The sequence below is a fragment of the Furipterus horrens genome, unplaced genomic scaffold, assembly GCF_987537825.1.
Source record: "Furipterus horrens unplaced genomic scaffold, mFurHor1.1.pri manual_scaffold_2, whole genome shotgun sequence".
NCBI classification, from domain to species: Eukaryota; Metazoa; Chordata; class Mammalia; order Chiroptera; family Furipteridae; genus Furipterus; species Furipterus horrens.
The window spans coordinates 44,676,077-44,698,644 of record NW_028327172.1 but is presented as its reverse complement, the minus strand read 5'-3'; the positions used below and the strand labels follow the sequence as shown (position 1 = coordinate 44,698,644).

Here is a 22,568-nt window from a genome sequence, read left to right as displayed (position 1 = left end):
GGAATCAGCCCACCCACCTGTCCCAGAACCTTGAGCTGACGGAGGCAAAGGCCAGGATAGAAGGAGGAAGCAGCTCTTTTCCCCTCGCTTTGGTTTTGCACACACTGGATCTTCCTTTCTGGAATGACTGCCTGGCTATCTCCCCATCATCCTTCAGGCCCAAAGGTCAGTCAGGTACACATGGCTCTTCCCACATTTCTCCCAGTGCTCCCGTCCCATCTGCAGCCCACAGCTTTCAGAGCCACATTCGTTTAAAAGATACAGACTTTATTTTAGACTTTCTTGTAGGTGCTCCAGCACCCAGCACAGAGCTTATTTGTTGAAGAAATGGATAAGCTCCCTGGAGAAGGGTTAAGAAGAGAACAGAAACCTTTTCACCCAAGGATAGTAATAACCATTTGAAGCCATAAAAGACTCTTAGGTTCAGGCCTCACTTTTCTCTGTAAAATGGGAGTTAAGTATCTGTTCTTTCCTTCTTGTGATTCCAGAAAGACTGAGAATTAATTCATTTAGTCAGTAAGCATTATACCACTGTTAGGCTATTCCCCAAAGCCCCTCTGAAAATAGAACTCCTGGCACCTGCTCCCACAGAATGCACAGTGAGATTGAAGCACATCCTGCTCCTGGATACGAAGGCCCAGGTGGATGAAACCCCTTATACTGCCCCTCTCTGAGCCTCATTCTCCTCTTCTGTAAAGTGGAGATAATAACTACTCCTCAGGATTATTCTAAGGAGGAAAGAGATACCTGTAAAATACCAAAGCTACTGGCTACTGCCACTGCTGCTGCTATGACTACCATTATTTTTACTCTTACTACTATTTCACTTCTTGCCACTTACAGAATGCTTTCATAACCATTAACTCATTTAATCCTTGTGTGGGGCTGACTCAGCGTGTATTGTATTCCCATTTTATAGATGAAGAAACCAAGGCTCTAAAAGAATAAAAGTCAATCAGTTAGTAAATGGCAAACTAGATCCTGTAACTCCTACCTTCTGCACCCTACCACCCCATAGATGAACACAGACCAGAGAAAATAGACCCCAGAGTGAATGTGGGGTGGTGAAGTTCATCCTAAAGACTTGCTTTGGGTCCTGACTGGTGTGTCTCAGTTCGTTGAGCATTGTTCCACAAAATGGAAGGTCCCCAGTTCGATTCCTGGTCAGGGCATATGCCTGGGTTGCGGATCTGGTCCCTCAGTTAGGGAGCATATTTCTCTCACACAGCAGTGTTTCTCTCCTTCTCTTTGTCCCTCCTTTTCCTTCTATCTCGAAATAAATAAAATCTTTTTAAAAAATAGTTGTAGGTAAGTTTTAAGATAGCCCAGTAGTGGTCCCAGCCATGAGCCACTGGCACTAGTCCTGCATGTGGAGAGGCAGCCAGGTCTGCTTGGAGCTTGCAGGAATTGGAGTAGCCAGCAAAGGAGACACTGGCATCATCTCAAGGCCAAGAGGCAAGGGACAGGGGTGCTTGAGACCCTGTATTGAATGGCTTCTCAAGCCAGACAGTTTTCAGGGCGAGGCCATGGTATGAGGAGGTGCTGTGGCTAGGGCAAGCAGACTCCTTTCCCAAAAGCTAGCCACAGCTGGAGAGTAAAGCCCAGGATCTTTATTTATTTACCTGTGTAACCTTGAGCAGGTTGCCTAACTTCTTTGTACATACCGCCTCAACTATAAAGCAGTAATCAAGTTCCCTGCCCTGCCTACCTCAGGTTTCTAAGGAGGCCCAAATGAAGCTATGTCTACAGAAGTTCTTTAGAGATCGTGAAGTGCTAGCAGAGTAAGATCCTGCCTTTGCTGGTTCACAGTGAGAGCACCAGTACCTATGGTCACATCCTGCGTGGGCCTATTTAGGTCCCTGTCTGTCCAAGACTCTGCCCTGGCCTGATAGGACCCTCCAAGTTCCCAGCCTTGGTCCTCACCCACCCTGCCAACCACACACCCCATGGCGCCTACCTTCCTGAGTCCTTCCTAGCTGCTTCCATTTTTCATTCTGTCGGATACCATCTGCTTAGCCATTTTTCTCTTCAGATATTATTAGAAATATCCAGAGTTGTAATTGTTTAATGGTTGGCATTTCACCTGTCTCACAGGGAGGCCTAGATCAAGCCCACCCCAGACTCATGCCCTGGGTCTGGCAGAATTGACCAGGGACAGCTGTGCAGTGGAGTCTGCCTGGCATTATAAAGAGCTTTCTCCCAGGTGCATTATTAGAAAATAAGGAGAAGAAGATGGCCCCAGGCATAATCCAATTGCACATTCTCCATAGTGTGTTTGAACTGCATCACCCAGCGGTGTGCAGCTTTCGGTGGGCTGGATAGCTTCTCTGTAAGAGAAGTCCAGATCACCAACTCAGGTTACATGCCACCTGGGGAACCCTGCCCCTGCTCCACCTCAGGCCATCTGTCTAAGTGATACCTGGTCATTTCTCCCTTTCTAGATACCCCATGAAGCCTGAACCCAGTTTATGCTCAGCTTCTTTTCAACCTAGATTTTCAGTTCAGCCAACTTCTGAAAGAATTTGACTCCTTTCAGATGATCCCTCTCACCACTGCCCAACAGACATCCACATATAATGTTCGCAAAAGTCGAGCCTTTGCCATTATAATATCTCCACCTCCCCAGATACCCCCACCCCTGGGTTTCTCTTGGGACGCTGCAGACTCCCTCTCAGCTAGGCTTGGACTTCTCCCCTTTATCCACAGCCTTCAGGTACTTACGAGGCCTCTGCAGAGCCAGGCCTTCCAGAGGACCAGGCCAGTTGATATAGAGATGCCTTGGACCTAGCCTAGGCAAGAGGTTGGACTGCGTGTTCTGAGGCCCCTCTTGGGATTTTCAGGGAGCACCTCCCAGGCAGGCAGAGTGGCTAGTCTGATGTCCATGATGTTGCAGTTTCCATCTGTTTCTGCTGAGGCCAGAACTAGAAAGTACTGAAGTTAGCAGCATTAGAGATTAAGGTGAGAAAGACCACAGCATGTACCTGAACTCCTAGTATTTGAGACCTTTGTAATCCGATCCCACCTACCACTGCTCATGGTCATTCCTGTCTCTCCAAATCTGGCATACTGGCCACGTTTGCCTCTCCACATCCTACCCAGCTCCATGATACATCAATCCTGCTTCTTCCAACAAAGCATTCCTTGGCTTCTGTAGCCTCTTCTTTATTTTTTAACAATTTTTTTAAAAAATTTATTTATTGATTTTTGAGAGAGAGAAACATTGATTTGTTGTCTCATTTATGCATTCATTAGTTGAGTCTTGTATGTGCTTCGACCAGGGATAAAACCTGCAACCCTGGCACATTGGGACTGCACTCAAACCAGCTGAGCTACCCAGCCAGGGTGCAGCCTCTTCTTTAAAACCCAAACACATGGATCGTATCACACAGTATAATATTTAGGAACTTTACACCTCAAGACTGGCAGGTGCATCCCTAAGACCATCAACTCTTTCCTGGTTGACTTGATTTCCAGGCCTTGTCCTCTGACATATATCCTTTTGCTAATCTCCCCCTGACTCTCTGGGGACCAGACCATACATGCTGTTCCATCTTCACACTGACCTCAATATTCCACAGCACCCTGTCCCCCTCTCGCTTCTGACTGCCATCTAACCATTAATGCAACCCAAAATGATACTCTACTTTTTTAAGCAGCCATATGTGACACAAAAGACTAGTTTAGAGAGAGAAGCACTTCTACCATCTCTACCAGTCAACTTGTAATCTAGTTCTGTGACTTAGGCAAGTCTCTTTATCTCTTACCTCAGTTTTCTTTTCAGAATAATGAAGCTGATAATTTCCTCTTGCGGTGTTTTTGCAGGTCTTGACTAATAAAACCGTGATTTTTCCAACTGTGCTAGTAGATAGCATGCAGTTAATGTTTCATTTTCTGATGGTTCTGCCTCATTCTATCTCCTGCTCTTATACTTGAGTGATGCTTCTGAGTCTGATTCTCCCACTCTGTACTTGGGCATATAATTTCCTTACCTTAAATGCACAACCCTTGATATATACGTCCTCCCGAAGAGGAGAGGTAAGGTCTCATTCTAGCAGAGCTGCGCCCTTAGGGAACCTAGTACAGATCTATCCCATTCCCCCCCACACCTCAACACCATGGTTAGAGGAGATGCTAACTAAGCAAGTGGCTCACTTTTCCATGACCTGAGCACCACACTACTTTCGACTAGCTTCCAGAAACTGCGTTTGACTGTATTTCCAGACCAGACCTTGGTTTCCCCAAATAGTAGAGTCCAGAGCTCGTGCTCCATATCCCCAGGGGCCTGCTGTGGGCTTCTGCCTCTCTCATTGGTATAGGAGGCAGACTGAGTCTCCTACCAGTGGTACATAGACGGGTAACCAGCTGAGAGCTAAAGTTCCTCTCGAATTCTCCTTCACCAACCCCCCACCGCCTTCACCTCCATTCACCATCCACCCGCCTTTCAGTTTCCCTGGCAACGCTGAGTGCTCATCCTGGAAAACTTTATCCGAAATCTGCTCTGGGCAGCTTTCCAAATCCATGCTAACCTGATTAGGTATCTCTAGGGGCCTTGCCAGCTAATCAGATTAGGCAGCACTAATGGTAGTGAGGACTTTGAGTGGGCGCAGAGCAGTAAAACATATTGTATACTTAGTGATAATTATCCTGCCTTTTGTGTCATTGATTTATCTGCTTCCCTCCCTGTCCCCTGTTTTGTGTGTTGGCTGTAGCAATCCGGAGGAAGGAGAATGGCTGGTATGACGAAGAACACCCTCTGGTCTTCCTCTTCTTAGGATCATCTGGAATAGGTAATGGAAACAGATCAGCCAGTGGGGAAGAAGAGCTTGGAGAGCCCCAGCTGCTGTGGGCCATGGTCAGGCTACCCACCTCTAGTTCAACTCCAGCTCCCAGTACTGCTGCCTCCAAATTATGGAGTCATCAAAAGGATCATCTGTTACATTAGAAATAGCTGGAAGGATGCCCCTCCCTCTGGAAGCTGGGGTGCAGGGCCTAAATAACCTAGAAGACCAAGCCCTTTGGGGCCTAGTAGCCCTGTTAAAGCCACTCTGCATCCCCCAAGGCTGTCCTTTGGGTACAGATAAATCAATTCCACTGCCCAGCACAGCAGCCTTATTCAGTACAACCTGAGACATAACCTACTAGGAAGCTAAGAAAGTCCCTGATGACAAATAGGTACATAGCAAAATTGGTTACAGTAAAATGGGTTGGGTATTTTTCTAGCCAGTCGGACTAAGGCACTCTCACCCCCTCAGATTCCCCCAACTCTACCACCTCCTGCCATTGTCTTGATGGGGAATTTCATTCATTTCGTTGTCTCCTCTTCTCACTTTCATCGGCCTAGCTCTCACTCAGGTTTAGGGTCCAAAAAAGTTACCACCATCACACCATGATACTATAGAACTTGACTTCCTATATTAGATAGTGACTTCCAAAGGCTTCATACCAACTGACCGACCCTTCCGAGCCACCACTTTGGTATTGACATTCCCTCTTTATATTACAAAGGAAGTCTGTGAAGCCTAGAAGAGGTACCTTCCCTGCCTTTAATTGGTCTGTGGCTCCATGCCTGGCTGGATGGCAAGATCATGGGTATCTAGAGACATGCAGCACAGTGAGCCACAGGGTCAGGGTGCTCTTGGAGAGGCAAGCTCTGTGCTGAACTTCAAAGAACAAATTGGCTCTAGATTATGAGTCAGCCTCCCACTCTTAGGATGCTGCTATAGAGAAAATGCCTCAATCCCTATCCACAAAAATATCTAGATGCAATTCAGATTTTGATCCTGGTCCCAGCTTCACCCTTAATTCCCTTAGTGACCCTCTCCAAGATACAGCATTTCCGTCCATAAAATATTATTTTCAGTGTCCATACATTTCTTTATTTCTTTTTTTATTTTAATTTATTTAACAAGGTTACTATTTTATTTTTATTTTATTTATCTGTTTTTAGAGAGATGGGAAAGGAGAAAGAGAGGGAGAGAAACATCACTGTGCGGTTGCCTCTCACATGCCCCCAACTGGGAACCTGGCATGCAACCTAGTCATGTGCCCTGACTGGGAATCGAACCAGCAACACTTGGTTCGCAGGCCAACGCTCAATCCACTGAGCCACAGCAGCCAGGGTTCCATACATTTCTAATATTCTTTCATTCCGGGAGATACTTATCTGGTGCTGACCCAATTCCTCTCCTTTCTTACTAGGAAAAACAGAGCTGGCCAAGCAGACAGCCAAATATATGCACAAAGATGCCAAGAAGGTAAGGGCTGGGACCTAAGCCTGACCTTCAGACCATTGAGACCTCATCACTCCTGCTAGCCCAAAAACCCCTAGGCTCCTCGAATCTTGCAATAGCCAATCAAAAAGATAGGCTCTGGCCCATGAAGCAGGCCTCACCTCTGGGCCCAGCTTGGCTACCAATTGCTCCTAGAATTTGGGCAGGTTATCCAGCCTCTGTGTACCTCAGTTTCTTCATCAATGAAATAGGAAGAATATACCTTTTTATGTCCTGACTCTTGGGGCTCTTGGGAGAACCCAGTAAGATTTATTCATACAATATTTTCAGGCATCTACTCTGTGCCTGGTATTACCTAGTTCATTAATTTTTTTTAAAAATAGTGTTTATTCAGACATTCTCCCTGCCCTGAGGAGCTCAGTCTGGAGAAGGAGACAGCTTTGAAACATGCCATTACTGTGCATCAAGGCCATGCCAAAGGGAGTCTTAGAGCCTGTAGGAGAAAACAAGTAGGAACAGGAGGATGTCTTATAACTTCTTTCCATCCCACATGAACTTTTAAACAGGATTTCTTATGTCTAAGCTGTGAGGTGGTCACAGTCCCCTTTTCCCCAGACTCAGAACCCTGGATTCTCCATAGGAGAGGACCACCCCCAGCCCTTATTTGTTCACTTTGGCTTTCCAACGCCTGCTTATTTTGACTTTTCTAGGCTGACAGGCAATACTTTCATGCAGAGAGAAATGTCAGGGAGAGCAGTCCTTGGAGACTGCAGAAACATTTTATCAAAGGCCAGAATTATTCTTTCTGTCACCTTCTCAGTATGGAGGCCGAGGTCCCCCTGCCCACCACCAGAGGTTGCCTACAACCCCAGGGACCCTTGCTTCATTTCTATGGAAAGCCTCCCCATGTGAGGTAACAAGAACTGCTCAGGCCTCACTAGCCAAACTACCCCAGCAGCAGAGCCCTGAGCTTCCAGCCTTACTACCCCTTTTCCACCCTCCTGAAGGCCTGGCAGCCACAGAAACAAGGTAGCTCAGGCTGTGTCCTCCTGAGCTGCATCCATGGCCGCCTCTGCCTAATGACTGGCTGAAGCCTTCTGAGCCTCCCTGGCTCTACCAGTAGCTATGCTTTACCTCAGCCAAACCCAGAGCAGACCCACTTGACAGGCAGGCAGGCAAGAAGCAGCACATGACATGCTAATATGCTCCAACTGAAACAGCATTTTTAAGACAATTCATCAGGTTGGCAGCGATTGAAGCAATTAGCACTCTGGAAAGGGCCATAAACTAGCAAGACTATTAGGGAAGATGCAGTTACGGGCAGGAACCACCTGATTAGGGATGAAGAATTCTGAGTGTTTTAATTTTGATACTGTCAGAAAGGTTAATATTTAATTACAAATCATAATCTCCTTATCCAAGCTCTCTTAATGTGTCTTCATATGACTCGTACACAGTGGAAGCAGAAGGAAGGTATGTGCTGACTTGCTGGTGTGGAATGCAGAGTGGGCTTGTGAAAAGGCTGATGATGCAAGTTGTTTTTTAGTTGGAGCCACGTTTACACCAGTGCAGGGTGTTCTTATGGCCTCTTTCAAGACATGCCTCACCTAGGAGAAGGGAGTAATGCCATCACCCCTTGAAGGCAGTGGGCTGGGCAGTCCAGGCTCTAGAACCAGTCCTCCCTTGCACAGGTTCCAGTTCTACTTTCTACTGGCCCTGGGCAGGTTACTTTACCCCTCTGCATTCCCGCTCTCCTGTCTCAAAGGGAGGCTGTCCAGTACTGTGTCTGTGGTGGTAATGAGCACTGAATGAGCTCAGGCTCTAGCACATAGTGAGTGCCTGTTCCCTTGTCTCATATTTATTCATCACCTCATACTTTCCACAGCAGTACCCCATCAACTTCTTATTTTATCTTATGAGGAAAATAGCGTAGATGCTACAGTAGATCTACTTTTCAGATGAGAAAACTGACCCTACGGCATTAAGGGGTCTGTCCAAGATCAATTGTTAAAGGAAAAAGTAAAATCAGAATCTAGTCTCTCAACTCTTCTCTCAAATATTATTGTTCTCAGATACAATAGACTAGGTTGTAAACTTGTCAATTTGTCCCCATGTCACATAGGGACATGAGAGGCATAAAAAGCCCTATATAACCATTCATGTACTTTGTTTTTAAGTCACAGGTAGTGTTTCTACAGAACTCCTGATTACTGAATCTGTTTTAGCATAGACATTTTCTAGCCATGTAACAGGCATGTCCTGAACTCTTAAGCTTTCTAACCAGGGTACCTGATGCCACCAGGACCCAAGGAGTGATGTGTGAGAAGCGTCATATACAGGGCCCAGTGTTAAATTGGCCTGACTAAATGAAATGAGCACTGGCTTGGGAGTCGGTGACTTAAATTTGAGTTCTGGCTCTCTGATCTTTAGTTGCCTCGTTTGTAAAAAGTCAGTCAATCTCCAGACCTGGCTGCCTCACAAGGCATTGTTTGCACATTTCTGTAATTTCTTTATCAGATCTGTGAGCTTTTTTTCTCTCTCTTTAGCCCCTACTTTCCTCCCAAATTCAGCAGCTTTACTAAAGTCCATTATTAGAATTAATAATCCTTGAAAAAGAACCTTAATGCTATTCTGTGATCTAATCCTGAAATAGGGTGATGGAACCATAAGGACAGGGAGTTATAAGGCAGTATGACAAAAGCGTCAAGCAAGGATCCCAATGCTAACTGCTCTGTGGAGTTGGCTGGGATCTCTGTTTATATCAGTTTTCTCACCTGTAAAATGGGTTCAATAATGGTGCCTATCTCATTGGATTATTATGAAGGTTAACAAGATAATGATATAAAATGCTAAACACCATTGGTACATAGTATGCAATCAGTACATATTAGAAATTACTGTCATTATCATTGCCTCACTTCTGGATAACCCTAAGCTAAGATCATATGAAACCAAGATTATTCCAGTCAGGACCATCAAACCATGAGACTTGTTTAAATTTACTTAACAATTTAACAGAGCAACTAGGGCAAGAATCCAGATTACTAGACATACGAAAGCCCCAGTCTATACTACCTGTATCTTGGGACTTTGATATCTGGGCACAAAACTTAGAACCCTTCTGATGAAGACTTCCAAGTGCCCAACTGACTGATGGAGCAGGAAATGGGAGGCAGTAGAGTAAATGGTTCAGAGCATAGACTTGGAGCCAGATTGTCAAACTGGAGTGACCTTGGGCAAATTTCTTTAATTTTTGACTCAGTTTTCTCATCTGTAAGGTAGGGATGACATTAGTGCTTACCTCACAGACTTATACATGTCCTGAGCCCTTTTTAGCTTGTGTAGACATTAACAGGCACATAGTAAGCACCCATTGACTGTCAGCTATTATCAGATACCCATCTTGTGGCTTCCAGCCCATTGCTCCCTCTGGACAGCACTCCCAGCTTCCCCATGTCCATCCTTCCACCCTTCCGGAGCCCGTGTTTCTCTTGGCTAAACTGCCTGGGTCCTCTGAAAACACTTGCTGGCTAATGCCACATGTGCTCAGATAGCAGAGACCTCCCCCATGTGACCTCAATAACTCTCCCAAGCCCTTTCCCACCTCTGGGTTAGGTCCTCTCCTCAGGTTCCTGGTGAGAATAGGAGAGGAAATAAGGACCTGTGTTACACAGGAAAAACTACAGCTCAAAAAGGGGAGGCAGCATACCTAGCCAAGGCCATACAGATAGTGACAGGACTGAGACCGGAACCCGAGGCCCCTGGCTGCCAGCCTGGGTTTTGCTACCCTGTACCTTGGGTGCAGAGTGACAAGACAGAGTAGAAAAACTATGAAGTACATCACTGAATGAAGTTCAGAGCAGAGGCTGAGCTAGAATAGGCCTTCATTTCCAATATGCCTCCCTCTCAGGGTCTTGGCACCGTTATCCCCAGCTCTAACGAGACGTATGGCCAGTGAGTGTGCTCTTCCAGAAGCATGTGCCAGTAGGAGAGCAGCCTGGGGAGAGGGTGGGGAACCCTGATCTGGGTGGAGAGACAGGGCACCTGTGAATGCCTTTGAAACTCTCTAAATTCTTCATGAAAAGAAATGTGTCCTTTTACTGTGTTGACTCACAAATGCCACACTACCCAGTGTTCTTTTTCCCTGGAGCTAATCGTGGTCAGGCCTCACCCCAGAGAACCACTTCCTTGGAAATCACCCCTAGGCCCAGCAGTGGTGAGACAGAGGCTGTAAACTACGTTATGGATGACTTTTAGATGAAATAACATGGTGTATTTATTTAAAAGAAAAGTAAACTAAAAGGGGCATGTGCCTACACAAACTTGCAAAGGTGAGGGCACCATGGAGCTGCCTGGGTATTTGTTGCTCTCCTCCACATCATCACGATCCACGCTGATTGTGACTAACTTTGTCCATGTCCACCTGCCCCAGTCAATGGGTGCCCCTCAAGGACAGGGGCCAAGTTTTTCACTGAGGTAGCTCCAGTGCACAGCAACACAGGAGGCCCTCAGAAAATGGACAGGTGGATGATGTGGTACTCAGGCCAAGAGAAGCCTGCCTCAGAAAAGAGACCTTCTGGACCATATTTAGAAGAGCAGGTACATGACTTGGGTTCATTAAGGTAGGAAATGGAATCATGTAGAGAATAAGTGGACAGAAAAGGAGGCAGGGAGCCAGAAAAAATGTATCGTAAGAATGGGATAGAAGATCTTGAGTTGATGTGGTCTGAAAGCTTAGGGGATATTTGAGATGCTCTCCTTACCCTTTCCTCTGCCTTCCTACCAATTGGACTGCTTTTTTCCACATAGGGTTTCATCAGGCTGGACATGTCTGAGTTTCAGGAGCGGCATGAGGTGAGTGAAAGTCCTCGGTGAAGCGTGGTTTGGAGGGTCTGTCAACATGACTACCTGGGTATTTTGATATGGCGTGTCATTTGGGCCTAAGATAATTCCAGGAGCCTTGGGATTCGGCCTTTGGGGGGCATATGTGTGTCACTGATCTGTTTGCATATGAGTTGCTCTGAAGAATAAACATAGAAGAGCTCTATCTGCTGTCCCATCATGGCTGGATTCCTGCCACTCCAGGAGATAGCTGGACACTCCTTGTTGAGACATGCAGTCTTAATAGTGTGTATTAAGCCGTCTTCCCGTGCATGCCCCAAAATGGAAACTAAAAGCATGCAAAAGCCTTTGTAACGTTTCCTTCCTTCCCCCAGGTGGCCAAGTTTATCGGGTCCCCACCAGGCTACATAGGCCACGAGGAGGGTGGTCAGCTGACCAAGAAGCTGAAACAGTGCCCCAATGCTGTGGTGCTCTTTGATGAGGTGGACAAGGCCCATCCAGATGTGCTTACCATCATGCTACAGCTGTTTGATGAGGTGAAAGTCAGCTTGGGCAAGAATGGAGGCAGGGACACCTAGAGGTGTGGAGGTTTATGAACAGTAGGAACCCAGGACCCAGAGGTCTATCAGATCATTTCTCAACTTGCTGCTCCCCCATGTGTACATTCAGGCACTTAGCAGATGTGGCTCCACCCCTCTCTGGACTAGGACTCAGGCTGGGCACTCAAGGGAAGGCCAGCACTGCCCAAGAGTTGAAATTTTGTCACTGCCCGGGCTACCTTCCAGAAAGGCAGAGTAGGGCAGAGAGGCCAGGTGAGAGAGACCTGAACTTGTAGTTTCAGTTCTACTTCATATTTAGGCATCAGGGACCTCATGTGACAAGAAGGCTGGGTCCAAGATAAGCTACAAGAACCTTTCTGGCTCATGGAGCTCTTCTGAGGAGCTCCAGGCTCATCACAAATGAGACAGCCCCAACCCCCCTACACACACACTGGTGGAGTGAGTTCTAAATGAGGAGGAGAACCCCTTTCATCCAGTACATTCTATGTACCAGGCTGTGCTAGACTTTACGACATTATCACTAAGCATCACAATAGCTGGGCAGGGTAGAAATGGTCTCTTTTTACAGATGAAGAAATCAAGGTTCAGAGGTTATAAATGACTTGTCCAAGGCCACCAAACTGCTATGTGAAGGAGCCAAGACTGGGCTGCCAATATGTCTGACTCCAGAGCCCTAGTTCTCCCGTCTGTATGATCACAGAGGGGTTGACCTCCACTCTTTCCAGTGGCTGCAGAACTGGGATGAAGCCCCTCTTCTGCTCCCACGCAGGAGCTATATTAGCCAGCCTGTTGCCAGGCAGAGCCCAGCTCACCTTTTCCACTTAGCCCCTCCACCCTGGGGAAACACGAATGGGTTTTGCTTCCCATGTCACGAGTGCACTAGATGAGGTGCATAAAGAAACTTCCCCTGGACCAAATAGCAGACCAGGCACCAAACCAAGAAGACCCACATTCAAATGTCCCCACAGCTTCCCACCACCTTCCCCCCATAGCCCAGCATCCTTGCCCCTGCTGGAGTTTTGTTGCTATCTTCTAGCCCCTCAGCCACTCCCTGTCCCCAGACCCTCTGCTGTGGAGCGGGTCAAATGTCACATATTCAGTTACACCTGTTCTCTGAGGCCTGCACTGTTTCAGCCTCTTGATGGGGTTCAGGTCTTCAGCTGTGTACCAGACCCAAACCTGCCTGTCCTTCAGGGGCTCCCTGCCTAGCAACAGGTGGAAAGGAGACATGATAATAGTTGATGTCTTTGCGCTTTATATGCCAGGCACTTTTCGAAAAATTTACATTAATCCTGCTAACAACCTTATGAAGATACTTATTATTACAGTATTCCCTCACTTATTGCAGGTATTACGTTCTAGACTCCACCACCACCCACCCCACCACCCACCATAGGTGAAAACCGTGAAGTAGGAACCTTACATTTATTTGTTTATATATATTTTAAGGCCTTATAAACCCTTCCCACACTCTTATAAATCATTCCCAGTCCCTTATTAACCTTTCCCACTCCCTTATTAACCTTTCCCACTCCCTTATTAACCTTTTCCACACTTTTATAAACACTACTTATGTTCTTAAACATATTCTACACTCTTAAACCTACGTAACTTTAACAACATACATATACAGTACCGCAAAATCCCTCGATATAGCGAAAACTCTGTGATAAATTATTAAATACAATTATTTTTTAAATTCCGTGATACAGTGAGGCCGCGATAAGTGAACTGCAATATAGAGAGGGTCTACTGTATTGCCTCTTTATAACAAATGGGGAAACTGAAGTAAAGTGTGCTAAGTAATTCACCAGTGGTCACACAGCTGGAAAGAGGGAATCCAGGTCTGAACCCAGGCAGTCCAGTTCCAGAGCCTACAGCTTAAATATTATAATAACTTCCATGAAGCTAGGGCCCAAAGAAAGGGACAGGTCTGCAGTGAAGCATTCACAGGACGGAAGGTTCCAGCAGCCTGTTTGGCCTCTGACATTCCTGGAGAGGTACCTCTAATGGCCTCTTTGGCCCAGGACAGAAAGCAGCTGCTGACTGAAGTAGTTGGCCCACATGGAAGCCCTGTCCACCCCTCCCCTGCTGTTGTCACTTCACAACTGCTTCTGGTAGTCAGTAATAATTTTTTTCTGCAGCCCCAGCAAGCCTACTACAGTTTCTGATGTTTATGCCCTTGGTTCCATTGACCAAAGCTGCCATCTGCATTTACTTAGCCAGTTTTTGCATATGTGCCCCTTGAGGACAGGGGCCATGTCCTATTATAACCATTGCCAGAGCCCGCAACATCAAGGGAAATGCTCTGTTGACTAATGTAATTCAGTGGTAATTCAACAAACCTTCTGAGGGTGAATAAGTGTCTGCCAGGTGAAGAGCGGAGAAGGGCTGGCAGTAGACATCAGATGTGCAGAAGCACAGGACCATGAGGCAGTCTGCTGTATCGGAACGATAGCTGTTCAGTACTGCTGACCTGCAGGGGAAAGTGAGAACAGAATGGTGGAGATGAGGTGGGTAAGACAGACTGGGGCCAGTTAAAATGCCAGGCAAAGGAGCATAGATTTATTTGGTGGGGTCATAGGGAGCCTTTAAACCCTTTAAGCACAGGAGAAATATGGTCAGGTTTTCACTTTATAAAGTTCTAGTCAGCAGCTGTGAGAGAATGGAAGGAAGAGGGGGCAGAAAGGAGACTCCTGCAGAGTTCAGGCTGGAGATGGGAGGCCTGTCTAAAGCAGGGCAGTGGGATGCGGAGGATTACCAGGAGGTTAACTGTGCAGGGCTCAGTGATTGGATGGGAGGAGAGGGAGGAGCCAAAGATGAAGAGGGACAGGATTTCTGGCCTAGGTGACTAGACTGCTGCTGCTGCTGTCAGTGAGGCAAGGAATGCTGGAGGAGTTAGCAGCAAGTTGGCAAGGAAGGTGAGGAGCTGAGGTTCAGAACTGTTGAAAGGTGACGCCTGAGGGGCACAGCCAGATGGAGATGTCTGAGCGGTCATTCATCAGTCGGGGAAGTCTGGATCGTAGGAGAGGTGTGGACTAGAAACAGAGAGTCAGGAATGCTCCAGCACAGAGAGGGTCACGGGAGTCATGGGAAGGGATGAGATCTCAACGAGGGCGAGTATAGTGTGCAGAGAAAAGGAGAGGGCTAAAACAGAGCCCGCCACCCATCTGGAAAGAGTCCAAGGGGGACTTGGTAGAGAGAGTAGGCAAAGCAAGAGTCTGGTTCGGCGTGGGGCAGAGGAGACAGACAACAAAACGCTGTTCAGCCCACTGTGGTGAGTGCTGCACTGGGAGAAGCGGCAAGTGCTGGGAGTTGTAAGGGCACGTAATCCAGTCTGGGAGCATGAGGGAAGCCCCCCATTTCTACCCTGTCAGTTCTCCCAAGCCTGGGCCCAGAAAAGCAGGAGCCTTACTGCTCTCACCAAAGCACCAAACAGGACTAATGCTGGTCATTCCCAGATGACCCCAGAGCCTACAGCACAGAGCCAAAGTCCCAGGGAGAGACTAGCCCCCGAGGAGCCCATCCTCTTCTCTCTCCAAGGATAGAAGCAGTGGGAAAACAGCCCCTAGAGCCAGGATGTGTGCACTCCAGTCATTGCTGGAGGTGGGACAGTGAAAGCTCCCTCTTTGGGACACGTCTCTATTGCCGAGGACTTGGAGGACAATGAGACATGAAGTCACCCTTGGGTCAGTCATGCCCTGCACCTGCTCCCCTCACCCACCTGGGACCCATCGTCAGGCCCAGTTATGAACAGAGCTTTGATCTCAGAATGAAATTGCCACTGGTTATTACTCTGGCCAGAATATCAGTGTGTGCACTCAGTCCTCAGGAATGAGCTGTGCAAAGTGTCATACGCACGCAGTTGGGTACATGACATACTCATGCAGACCTCGTCCACACTACGGAGTGGATTCTGTCATATGGTAACCCATAAGCAAGAAAGCTAATGGCCAAAGCTCAAAAATATCCATTTGTGCTCGTGTCTTCCCCTTGTCCCACCACAAGGCAGGAAGGGCAGAGTGACCAAGGACCTGGGTCACAAGGCCACTTTTGATTAGACCCCTTTGGAAATAACACTTACTAAAAGGCCTATGCCAAGGGCCAGTGTAAAGTGAGGCTGAAAAGCACCTGGTACCATGCCCAGCATGCAGCTGGTGCTCAAGTAATGCATATTTCTTCCCATGTTGCATGTTAGCCAAGGCTGGTCTGCCATTTTGCATTGGTTTTGGAAGCAAGGGCTGTCTGAGCCAGGCCAACAGGGAAAGGGACACACTGAGGATTGGTTACCAGCTGAGGCTGGGGCAGGCAGGCGCTGACAAGCTGAAGTCAGTGACCTATCTATCCCCCAGAGTCATGTTATCTGGCCTGGCAGGAGCTGTTTTGTAGCCCAGAGGAAATCCCAGGCAGGACTCCCTCTTCCTACACCTGTCCCAGTTGCGTCTCTAGCAAGGATCAAAGGATGCAATCTAAATTTGGCAGAAATATGAGGAAATTTTATTTAGGGAAAAAAAATTTCACAGAGCCTCATTTGTTCGGCATTGTTGATGTGACCTCAGTAGCCTGGTGCAGAGGGCAGGGCATGGGCTCTGTGATCAGACAATTTGAGCCTCAGCTCTAGAACTTAACAGCTCTGAGACCTTGAATGACTTAGTTAACCTCTCTGAGCCTCAGTTTCTCTGTAGGGATTGTAAGGATTTAGGTATTCAACATGCAGGTACTGAGTACTCAGTTCAGTATGGGCCAGACACTGTTCTAGGACTCAGTGAGAACAAGATCCAGCCTCTGCCTTCTTGGTGCTTCTAGTGGGTAGAGTGCAATAGTGCACAAAAAACACTAAGCAGGTCCCTGTGGTGGTAGTGCCCCTCATTTGCACAGCTTGGTTAACTAAGGAGCTTTCTCCAGTATCACCATGTCCAGTCCTCACATTGGCCTGGTAATATACTCTCCCCTGAGCTCCTACAGCAACCTCGGCATCCCCTATCATAACACTTAATGCACTGACTTACCATTGCTTTTTTCCTGAATATCACTGCTCTAGACTGGGAGCATGTCGAGGCTCAGTGAGTCCCCAGTGCCCCAACACAGAGCCTGAACTAGAGTGGGCTTCCAGGAAAGTGTGTAGGATTGATGCATATGAAATCAAGCTTACTGCTGGGTGCCAGGGATGATTGGGTATCCTGATTGAGCACCTCCAGCGAGATTGCATCTGCTCTGTGGAGCAGTTGCAGGCCAGGGCAGTGAGCACTGCAGCCAAAGTGTGAGAACAGTGCTCAGAGAACCCAGGGAGCAAGCGAGCAGTTAACTCTGCCAGGCATGGGAGAAACTCCCTGTAAGAGGTGCTCAGTCTTATAGCTCCCTGACTGTGCCATTACTGTTCTTTCTCAGGGCCGGCTGACAGATGGAAAAGGGAAGACCATTGACTGCAAGGATGCCATCTTCATTATGACCTCCAACGTAGCCAGTGAGGAGATTGCACAGCACGCACTGCAGCTGAGGCAGGAAGCTTTGGAGATGAGCCATAACCGTATCGCCGAGAACCTTGGTATGGCACATGGCTGAGCTGTCCAGGCAACTGGGCAAGTGCCCAGGCCACCAGCACATCTCTTGGGGGCAAGGATGGCATTGGTGTCCTAAGCCTTGGTGAGGGTCCGGTAGGCAGTTTTGTCCATAGCTGACAATGACAATATACTAAGCATCCTACCAGATTGAGAGATAGTACCCTCACTTCTTCAATAAAGCCCCAAGTCTCAGGTGACAGGAGAGTTCCAGACAGAGGAATGGTCAGAGCCACCCCAGGGTGAGGGACCAGGAAGAGGCCAGGGTCTTAGGGAATTGAAAAGACCTGTACTTAACAAATAGCGGTGCTTTAGTATGACAGTGGAACAGCAGATCGGAAACTATACAGGGATGGACAGAGCCTTTCTCAGCCAGGGAGCCTTCCTGTGTAGGTGGGCTGGAGAGTGTGGGAAAGGAAGAGGGCATCAGACAGGAGGTCATGTCTGTCCCCCTTCCATTTGGAATTGAATGAACCCTCCAGCCCCTTCTTCAAAGTCAGAACTCAAGTCTTGGTCCTGACCCTCCTTCTCTCCACTGCCCTCCCTCACATAACTTCCACCCTAAGGAACCCCAGGCTTTGTAGCATACAAGAGTTGGAAGAGCCTCAGACAGTACCCAGTCCAGGCCTGTCATTGTTTGGGTAAGAAGACCAGGGCAAGGCCCAAAGAGCCTGAGATGTTGATGAGGATCACAGAGATCATCAGGGACAGACCCAGGGTTCTTTTCAAGGATGGGTCAAGGGGCAGGCATACCTCCCAAAGGCCCCTAGATATGGGAAGTAGGCAGTTAATTATTCTGTTTCTACAGGGGATGTCCAGATTAGTGACAAGATCACCATATCAAAGAATTTCAAGGAGAATGTGATTCGCCCCATCCTGAAAGTAAGAGATTTTTTTCCTTCCTGCTGGAACCTTAGGTGGGGGGACCCCTTAGCCATCCTAAAGCTATGGACGCCCCATATCTTCCCTGTTGGGATCCAACAATTGCCTTTCTCCCCATCTGGGTCACTGAGCTCATCCTACCCCTTCCCTGGCCCTGCAGGCTCACTTCCGGAGGGATGAGTTTTTGGGACGCATCAATGAGATCGTCTACTTCCTCCCCTTCTGCCACTCGGAGCTCATCCAGCTGGTCAACAAGGAACTGAACTTCTGGGCCAAGAGAGTAAGAGTGGGGTCTACCTGTGGGTAGGGATGGGATACCTGCCAGCTGGGAGCACTATCTCCCAGAAAATGAAGCATAGTGGTGTGAGGCCAGTGACCTCTCACAGGCCCAGGCCTCAGGCATGAGTGGTGACAGCTGGAAAGCACTGGGCCACATGCTCCTATCCGACTTTTCTCAGGCCAAGCAACGGCATAATATCACGTTGCTCTGGGACCGCGAGGTGGCAGACGTGTTGGTCGATGGCTACAATGTGCACTATGGCGCCCGCTCCATCAAGCATGAGGTAAGCACAGGAACTTGGAGAAGGGAGGCACCTCCACGCCTCCCTCCTGGGTGCCCCCAGATCCAGTCCCTGGGCTCCCAGCTTGGAATTGTTCATACCCAGAGCAGATGCCCCTATAGAATCAAAAACACAAGATGATCAAGTCAAACCCCTGTTCTGGAGGGTAACCAAGTATGAACCCCTACCAGGATGGAGAACTGAGTTGGGAACCTCAGAAACTGACATCATTGAGTATTTAGCACAATCCTGCAAGCTGTGTGTTGTTAGCCCTTTGCAGATGAGAAAACTATAAAACTCAGATAAGTCCTTATCCTAGCAGTAAGCGATAGAGCCTGGCCTTCAGGTTCAGGCCACAGGCTGGCCCAGGCCTCGGCAGTGACAACTACTTCACCTGCCTCCTGCAGGTAGAGCGCCGTGTCGTGAACCAGCTAGCAGCTGCCTATGAACAGGACTTGCTGCCAGGGGGTTGTACTCTGCGTATCACTGTGGAGGACTCAGACAAGCAACTACTCAAGAACCCTGATATGCCTTCATCCCAGGTTGAGAAGCGGTCACCCAAGCTGCGACTGGAGATCATTGATAAGGACAGCAAGACCCACAAATTGGACATTCGGGCACCACTACACCCTGAGAAGGTGTGCCATACCCTCTAGCATCTGCCTACATGCCTGGTGCCCTCAACATCCAATAAAAGCCCCTTGGCTGTGGCCTGGCAACTGACCTACCTTTCCCTCATACCTGTCACTCTTCACCCAGCCTAAGGCCTCATACCTCCTCATAGCCCCTGCAAGACCCCTCCTCAGCCTCAAAGTCTAAAACAGGAATTTTGCCCTTTCCTGCCCTCTTTGTTGTGGGGCCAGAGCTTGCTAATGAATGTCCAGCAGAGGAGCTGCCACTCCACCCCCTTCAAGGCAGAGAGGAGAAGGAGGTCCCTTATCTCTGTCCTTCAGCAGGATCCCCATGCCCCATAGTCTCTGGAACTTTTATCATGTTTGCTGGAAGCTCAGAAGTATGGCAGCTAAGATCTGGCTGGAAGAAGACAGGGGCCACACTGTGACCTGCCACCTTCTGCTAGTCCTCAGAATGTCTCCTCAGAGAGTGGAGACAAAGTACAGAGGCCCAGGCACAGAAGCTCTGCCATTTAGGCTGGAGCTACTTCTTTCCCATGCCCTAAAACTCCAAGGGGAAGGGACCCATAGAACCCTTCTGCCTTCCACTGCCATATCATAGCTACTGTTCTTTTTCACCCCTTGTTCTGGGGTCAAGCCAGACCAGGCTTCTCCAGCCTTGGGACCAGGCCATTGTAGAGCACCTCCAGGAGGAAAGCTGCCTGGGTCACCCTGGGCTACCCTGGGGCTGGACAATAGTACCAAATGACCAAGTAAGCTCAGCTCTCTGGGGCCTCCTTCAGGAGTCTAATAACAGACCCTAGGGAGCTGTAGGGGAACAGATAAGAGATCATGGGGTCTGGCTCAGCCCTGTTACGCTGTTGTCCCAGCTAAGTTCGCCTGGAATAAACAGCTCCCTCATGCACTCTCCGTGTTAGTTGCTGAGCAGAAGGTCTGCACACCATCCCCTATGTTTCAGCCTCAGCTGGGCACAGCAAGGCCTGCTGCGTCCTTGGGCATCTTCTGCATTGATGATCACCCCATCACCCTCCATCTGCAGGGCCGTTTTGGAATCCTCCTTTGGTGTTAGCTCATCTCTTAAAGGAAGCAGAAAATGGGGGCAGAGATCAGAGTCCCATGGGTGATGGAAGAATGTCATAACAGTACAGTGGGTAAAAGGCAGTCATAAACCAGGACTTGGGCTCTAGTAGATGCTCCAGCAATCACCATCTAACCCCTCAAGTAGCTGTGTCTGCTGCCCTCTACCTCAGTGACTGCTGTTCCTTTTTCTTTCTTTTTTTCTTCTCTTAAAATAATTTTAGACTTTCAGAAAGTTGCAAAAAATAGTAGGGTTCCCATATACCCTTCACCTAGCTTCTCCTGATAGTAACATCTTATAAAACCATGGTAAAATTACTAAAATCAGGAAATTAACATTGGTACAGTTCTTCTAACTAATCTGTGGACATTCAACTTTTTCCCGTTCTGCCACTGATGTTCCTTTTCTGGTTCAGGACCCAAGGCAGGTTCATGATCCTGCCTTGCATTTTGTCGTCATGTTCCCTTGGTCTCCTTCAGCCTGTGACAGCCCTTCCGTCTTTCTTTGCCTTCCATGACCTTGACACTTTTGAAATGCCCAGGCCAGTTATTTTAAGGAATGTCCCTCAACTTAGCTTCGCCTACTGTTTTCACATGATTAGGTTGAGAGTCTGCAGTTTTGGCAAGACAACCCCAGAAGTAATGCTCTGCCCTTCTTAGTACCTCCTGGCAGGGGATAAAGTTAACTTTGATCACATGACTGAGGTGGTGTGAGCCAAGTTCCCCCACTATAAAATTACAAATTTCTCCTTTGAAATTAATAAGAATCTTGTGAGGAGATAACTTTGAAGCTGTACAAATGTCTTATTTACCTTAAGGAATTTTCCCACTGATTTTAGCATCCATTAATGGTTCTTGCTTATAGCAAATATTAATGTTTTATTTGCCTAATAATGACTTTCTGTTTCCTTATTATTCCACCTATATTTATTAATTGGCATTCTGTAAGGAAAAACTGTCTCTTTTCCCCCATATATTTATTCAACAATTTATTTATTTCAGTATAAACTAATGGACATTTGTTTTCTTCTATGGGTTATAATCTAATGCTAACATTTTATTTTATTGCTCTTTTAGGCCTAGATTTGGCCATTAGGAAGTCTTTCAAGTTGGTTCCTGTGTTGTTTCAGCATTGCCCCCATTATTTTTTTAGCACTTCTTTACTTTCTGACGCTACAAAGTGTTCCAGACTTGTATTTTTCTTGCCCAAGCCCTGACATTAGCCATTTCTCCAAGCAGCACCTAGTTTCTGTTATTTGAGAATGATACTTAGAAACCAAGATCTGGGCACTAAGTGTATTCATTGCTACTGGAATGTCATTGCTTCTAGGGCCATTCAGCTCACAGAACTAGGAAATACATATATGTATATTAACACATGCATCGCACACATCTGAATTTATTACTGTGTCTATCTGTATATTAAAAACCATGCATTCATATTGATACAGCTCCAATCCAATATCACAGTTTGTGACTGCCATTTTTATGACTTTACTATTGTTATTCTGCTTTTCTTCTTTCATTCTGTTTGGTGTTCAGAATTCCCTTAGTGGTTCTAATTAAGTCAGTGAGTGACCGTCCTCTACAGCAGTGGTCTCTAACCTCCGGGCTGCAGACTGGTACTGGTCCAGGCCTGTTAGGAACCAGGCCACACAGCAGGAGGTGAGCCTGAATGTAATGCACTTGAATCATGAGGAAGCCATCCCCTCCCACCCCAGTTCATTGAAAAATTATCTTCCACAAAACAGGTCCCTGGTGCCAAAAAGTTGGGGACCACTGCTCTATGGAACATTACTTTTGGGTAAAATTCTTTTGCCTGGCTCTGAGTCCCTTGGTTCAAGCAACTGGCCAGGAGCAGCAAGCATATAACTCAAAACCAGGTAACTTTTATACAAAAAAACCCAATGGCCACTTTAATGAAAGGATTCTGAGGAACTTAAGTATCACTTAAGTGATATTCGACCCCTGTGTGATACTTTCTTAGCATCCCAGGCAGTACTCAGCTCACTTACATTACTTATTTTATGTCTTTGTCACTAGAATGTGAGCTCCAAGAGGGCAGACACCCACTTGTTCAGCTCACTGTCCTAGTTGTAGAACCTGGCCCAGTACCAGAACATGATGGCTGCTCCAGGTGTTTGTATGAATGGTGGGCCCTGCAGCAAGTACAAATCTTCACAGTTGTGTCCCAGGACAGAACAGTGTTATTGTTCCCTGAGCACAC

The 22,568-nt window shown here is 47.5% G+C and overlaps 1 protein-coding gene across 2 annotated transcripts in view; it reads left to right on the top strand.

Annotated features, from left to right (window-relative positions):
• CLPB (ClpB family mitochondrial disaggregase) overlaps positions 1–19,355 on the top strand; it is a 144,947-nt gene extending 125,592 nt beyond the window's left edge. The window contains exons 8-16 of one of the 2 annotated variants that reach the window (XM_090265069.1): positions 4,710–4,787; positions 6,199–6,254; positions 11,040–11,084; positions 11,447–11,608; positions 17,021–17,177; positions 17,999–18,072; positions 18,233–18,352; positions 18,531–18,635; positions 19,040–19,355. In XM_090265069.1, the coding sequence (XP_090121195.1) occupies positions 4,710–4,787; positions 6,199–6,254; positions 11,040–11,084; positions 11,447–11,608; positions 17,021–17,177; positions 17,999–18,072; positions 18,233–18,352; positions 18,531–18,635; positions 19,040–19,288 (1,046 nt within the window). In that variant the 3' untranslated portion in view covers positions 19,289–19,355. The remainder of the gene's footprint in view (positions 1–4,709; positions 4,788–6,198; positions 6,255–11,039; positions 11,085–11,446; positions 11,609–17,020; positions 17,178–17,998; positions 18,073–18,232; positions 18,353–18,530; positions 18,636–19,039) is intronic. The other variant, XM_090265076.1, reaches the window with a different exon arrangement.
• The last annotated feature ends 3,213 nt before the right edge of the window (positions 19,356–22,568 follow it).